Genomic DNA, 5,685 nt, shown 5'->3' with positions numbered 1-5,685 from the left:
CGCCCTCCAACTTTTGCCCCTATTCAAAATCCCCAATAAGTGGGCGCAATCCACACCTCGCTGGAAAAAACAGGGGCCACTAAAAACCGATTATGACCGTGGGAAGGACTGGGGGCGAGACTAGTTGAATGGGTCATGACTAATTAATTTGGATTAAACCGTTTTTTTTCCTAAAATCATCGTAATTCGTAATTAGGTCACGTGATACCAGAAAGGGGAAGTAGAATTTCACCAAAAAAATCTCATTTCAATCAAGAGCGCCTCTGACTACAATACATGCCTTCCCTTCAGTGACTCAGATGTAAAACTTGGATGGGTCCATATATCTGTAGGGATCACTGACCACCGAACATAATACATAAGAACAAAATTCCCCTAATTGTTGGGTAATTGATACAGGTATCTGGTATTCACAAAACCAAAATGTTCATGACATGTTCATCTATTTAACAAATGAAGGACCAACTTAGAAACTAAAGAGGTTGATTCAGATCTTTAACCAAAAATTTTACATGTAAGATAAGATATTTAATGGGTCGAAGAAAAAAAATGTGCACTAAAAAGAACATAAAAAGTGGGAAGTCCTTGATGATTCAAATTCATTATCAAACCCAGAGAAAGTAAACTCTTATCTTTTCGGTAACACATCATACCAAGTAAAACAATAATGTCTTCCCTTTTCCGTTTGTGGATGTAAGGTTAAATGGTTGTTCCGGGTCTTCGTTAAAATTAGCCACTTCCGGATTTAAGAGTATTACTCAACCTGCATATTTTCATACCGAAATATATAGTTAATATTAAAGACAAAAAGATCATTGAGAAAAGGAAGTACTTAATGCATCAAGATGTTTGGTAGTAATTTTACTGTAAGTGCAGTTCAGTAAATTACATGGTAATCACCAAATCGGAATGCAGTTGGGATAAATAGAAATTATTAAGAATATGAAAGGGATCATGTCTTTTACGTGGTAAGTTTCCGGTTTTTGATTATTAGTACCAGCTAAAAACCAATGGACGTCATGTCTTTCGCTTTAGATTAATAACTGCAAGTTTCTATATCTGCAATATCAAGTTAAAGAGTAATGCAAGAATAGAACATGTGCTTACCAGTCCAATCCCTCGAAGAGCCCTTCGCCTTTTATGGCAGAAGCTTTAAAGATAGCCCATTGACGGCTTTTAATCTTGTGCAACTCTAAGGCTTCAGTTACGGCAGCATCGTCAAGGGCTCCCGGAAGATCCTGAAGCAGAAAGATTGGAAGGAACAAAAAAATTAAGCAATTAAGAACTAGAGATATTTAATTCAGGGTTGTATTTCATAAGCAACACAATGATAAAGCAAGTAACTTATTGCAAAACAACTAGATGCATTTCTAAAAATGAAACAGTGTCACAAAATTGTGCTACTCATTCAGAGATAGAAAAGTGACCTGCTTGTTGGCAAAAATGAGCACAACTGCACCTTTTAACTCATCCTCCTGCCAAAAGCTTCATTAGCATATATTAGTGTAGTATCACTTGAACTGAAAAGCTACAAGAGACTATATAAAATCAAAAAATATCACACTCCTGGCCTTTCATTTCAACGAAGAAGAGTTATTGTTTTTATCGATGGAGACAGAGGTGAGTGTCATTTTCATCCTACAGATATGAAGAGTTGATGTTTTGCCACAGAATTGTGTCAGTCTTTTGTGGTTAAACTTTCGACTGTTGATATTAACACTGATCAACTACTACCAAACAAAGACTTGAAGAATCTTTTATTAACAAATTTGCAGGCATATCGAATACAAATCTAAGTAAGAACATACATGCTGATTACTGGAAATACAAATCAAAACCGAAATCTACCTCCAATATAGCGTGAAATTCTTCCTTTGCTATTGCGATCCTATCAGTGTCACTGGAATCTATCACATAGATAATTGCTTGAGTATTTGGGAAATAGCATCTCCAATAGGGTCTGTCGCACAAAACAAAAGAAGTAAGCTGATGTTGTCATGGATTACATCACTACGATTAGAAGTATAGAAGTCGTACAGATGAAATAGCGCTATGGCTGGGTTAGAACCACGATTTCTGGAATAACAACAATTGGTTTGCTAAGAGAGGTAGATAAACCCAGGAATTAACTGAATAAAACCTAATAGTGGACCTGTAGACAAAGAATCTTTTACCAGACAAACTTCATCAATATATGCATAGATATTAGCATATCTTCGGATATCAAATAATACGAAAAAGCAAAGAAAGAAGTAACCTTTTTTTTAGCATTTTAGCAGTGTTTTTAGAAATAGAGAAGATTGCTCAAAAGGAAGCACTGGTGAAGTACAGCAGCATATCAAACCGACTCTTTTACACAACAAACCTTTTTATAAATTATTAATAGGGTCACAACAAGACTCGAAACTAAATTACCAACGGAGAAATTCTGAAAGTTCAGGAGGCAATTCCCATAGTTCTTTTGAATTTTTATTTTTTTACTGTTCTTCAGACATCAACGATATGTACAGACATAATTGACATAAAAAGTTTTTCTCCATCATCACCCGCATTCTTTACGGGTAACTTAAGTTATTGTGAAATACATAAACAAAACCACAACTACAAGTACTGCTAAAAGGCCAAATCATCATTCCATACAGGTCACAAGAACGTTGAGAGAGAATCCATTAATATTCTAACATCTCAACATCTCGTACAATAAACCAATAAACTAAAACTCATCAGGTAAATGTATTCTTTCTGCTCATAAGCAACCTCGGTAAGTCGCATTTCACACCCTTTTGTGAACCATAAAAAAATCAAAGTATTAAACTACCCATTACGAACATGCATCCCCTATCTAATCTTGCTTTTTAGTACTCAAATTTTGCAAGTCGTGCACAAAATCCAGATGGTCCAGCTTCATGTTATAAGCAACAAATATACAATGTTACACTAATTTGTGTCATGTTCGGTGCATCCTTTTTATTGACCTTAAAATTGCCCCAAGTTGACATATAGTTCGTAGAATAATGAGACAAACAAAACTCATCCAATACAGAAAACAGAGTCCAGATTATATCTTGACTTCAACAGTGGGAACAGAATGGGGAGACAAGGAGCATTCAGCACTGTAACTAGAGAGATAGAGCTAGAACACTACTGGAAGTCCCTGCAATACTTAGATAGCATTTTCATCAGGATAATATAACCCCAAACTGCAACATAGCAGACTGAGCAAAAGTACTAAACTGAAATCTAACAGAGTTCATGAGCATTTACCAACAAGGAAACAAATGTCTACAGCATACGTGTATCATTACTTACAAATGAAAAACTTAAAGAAAAAAAGAGAGGAAATGAAGACCCACCTGATACTTGTCTGACCACCTGTTTCAAGAAACCATATTGTAGACATCAGAACTAGAAATTCACAATTGCAGCAGCAGGACTAAACATGCATTCACGAACTCTATACAAGTAATCGCTAGCAGAAACTGAATTGATAAAAATATTTCTAACACGGAAGAAAAAGCTTGAGTATTGCAAAATATATAGATTACGAAGCATGCTCCATTCTTTAAGTATCATCAAACTGTAATTTATGGGGCCAAGATTGATATTCTCTTCCTCTTGCAATTTTTTTAATGGTTGCATAGTGATCACCTGGAGGTGTCACTTGCAATTCTTTTTCTTTTACAACTGAAGTTTCTTGGTCATCTATGTTTGTTCAGTAAGACTATACTTATTAAAAACGATAAATAGAAAGGTGAAGGGGGATTATGCAACACTATTTATCAGTGAGCCACATGAAGGTATCCGAGATATTGTTGCCGGAAAGGCTGTTCTGTGCACCTTGTGGATCATCATTATTTAGAAACCAACCTAAACTTCCTAACAACGTCAAAAAGTTCAGTGAGATTTCAACTTTTTAGGATACAGGATACTGTAAAAGTAACACCCGGATACAGATTTGTATTCTCTACAAGAGTGCTGCTTTTGACCTTCTACCGTTGAGCAATTAGATGGATAAAGGTGACAAATTGTGATCTTGAGCTAGGGGAATACTGGACATTTCAGTGGAAGGGATTATCTAGAATATAGATGATCATTGTCATCTGATATGAAACGTCCATACCACACACCATAATTGTGCAATACTGATGATCATGCTCACATTATGTAAGGGATTATCTAGAATATAGATGATCATTCACTTCCCTTTTCTTCTCAAAATCTCTCTTCGTAACACACCAAAGGAAGAAAGATACGTTCAGCTCAAATATTAAAAATCAAAGTGTTTTTTCTCTCAGAATATTATAAGGGAAACGAACTTTACCATAGGTTCACAAAGAAACTGTAAGGTACTTTAGCTACTTCCTGTCATCTGTGACAAACAAAAAACATACTATTTCGAACCGGACAACTCCACAGGTGCGAGGTGAGCCTAAATAGAGTGAGTTTTGTGCCCAGAAATTTATTTCCCTCAGTGCTATGATTAAGCTTTTTATTCTAATTTTAGAGTCTAGTCGAGGCAATTCATATGTGCATATGGCTTTTACATGCTTCATAGGAAATTGATTGCCGTCGGTCTTCTCATATAAAAATATCAGTGGAATTATGTCAATATAGGCTAATCCGAAAAAGAGAAAATATTTAAGCAACTTAACCACTCTAATTCACACTGTCTTCGGATATGATTACAATGTAGAATAACATTAATTTTAAAGTAGATATTGTATATTATAGGTTGAAGATGAACATACCCAGATCCCAGACTTGAAATTTGATATTGTTATATTGAACTGTTTCCACATTAAACCCAATTGCTGAAAAGTACACAAACAAAATTCATAAACAAAAATAAAATAAAATATATATATATATATAATGGAAAATTGAGAGAAAACCCAAAAACCTACTTGGAATTGTTGATACTACTTCTCCCATTTGAAGACGATCTGAAAAAAGAAAAAAACCAATAAAACCCTGAATTAATTAGTTAACTATGAAAATAAGTAAATAAATAAGAGAGGGATTGAATTGAAACCCATAGTTGAAAGAGAGGGAGAATATACAGAGAATTGTAGTTTTCCCAGCATTGTCAAGGCCAAGAACAAGGATCCGAGCTTCTTTGTTACCAAAAACAGAAGAAAACATTTTAGTAAACAGAATGCCCATTGTTTGTTTCAGTTAGAGCGAAACAAGTAATCAGATGAGCATGAAATTTAGAGGCAGATCCAACGGTGGTAATTCCTTCCCTTCTTTCTCCCCGGTGGAAACTATATTGAGATTAGATCTTTCGATCTCCCTAATATATCTTCTTTAGTAATAATTAATCTAGGTAGAGTTTTTTTCAAGACAGATATAGAGATCTGGAAATTGGAGGGTTTGGTTTGGTTTGGAATGTGCATGAAGAATTACAGAGAAGAAGAAAAATGCTTGATTTAGAAGCTAGAGAGTATATTAAAGAAAGTGAGAATCACTCACTCCCCAAGGCCCAAATTCGGGTCAATGTATTCTTTCTTTATCTATTTTGTCAAGATTCTGTATTACGGGCACACTGCTATCCTGTTGAGGCCTTTCCCGTATGAAAAAAACGCATGCTTTCAAAATTCAAAATAAAAAACATAAGAAAATTGAAGCAAGAAATTCATTAACACTAAACCGAAATTGCACGTTGGTACATTGTATCCGTAGAGT

The 5,685-nt window shown here is 35.0% G+C and overlaps 1 protein-coding gene across 1 annotated transcript; it reads right to left on the bottom strand.

The window, feature by feature from the left end:
- Window positions 1-370: 370 nt before the first annotated feature.
- Window positions 371-5,480, bottom strand: LOC113301322 (ADP-ribosylation factor 3). The gene is made up of 8 exons (XM_026550090.1): window positions 5,061-5,480; window positions 4,905-4,943; window positions 4,749-4,811; window positions 3,354-3,372; window positions 1,849-1,960; window positions 1,428-1,475; window positions 1,108-1,238; window positions 371-763 (listed from the first exon to the last, which is right to left on the bottom strand). Exons 1-8 carry the CDS (start codon window positions 5,161-5,163, stop codon window positions 730-732), a joined length of 549 nt encoding a protein of 182 aa, XP_026405875.1. The 5' UTR covers window positions 5,164-5,480; the 3' UTR covers window positions 371-729.
- Window positions 5,481-5,685: the final 205 nt, after the last annotated feature.

Source organism: Papaver somniferum, chromosome 8, assembly GCF_003573695.1.
Source record: "Papaver somniferum cultivar HN1 chromosome 8, ASM357369v1, whole genome shotgun sequence".
In the NCBI taxonomy this organism is placed as follows: Eukaryota; Viridiplantae; Streptophyta; class Magnoliopsida; order Ranunculales; family Papaveraceae; genus Papaver; species Papaver somniferum.
The sequence above is the reverse complement of the archived record's forward strand: the minus strand, read 5'-3'. Positions and strand labels throughout refer to the sequence as shown.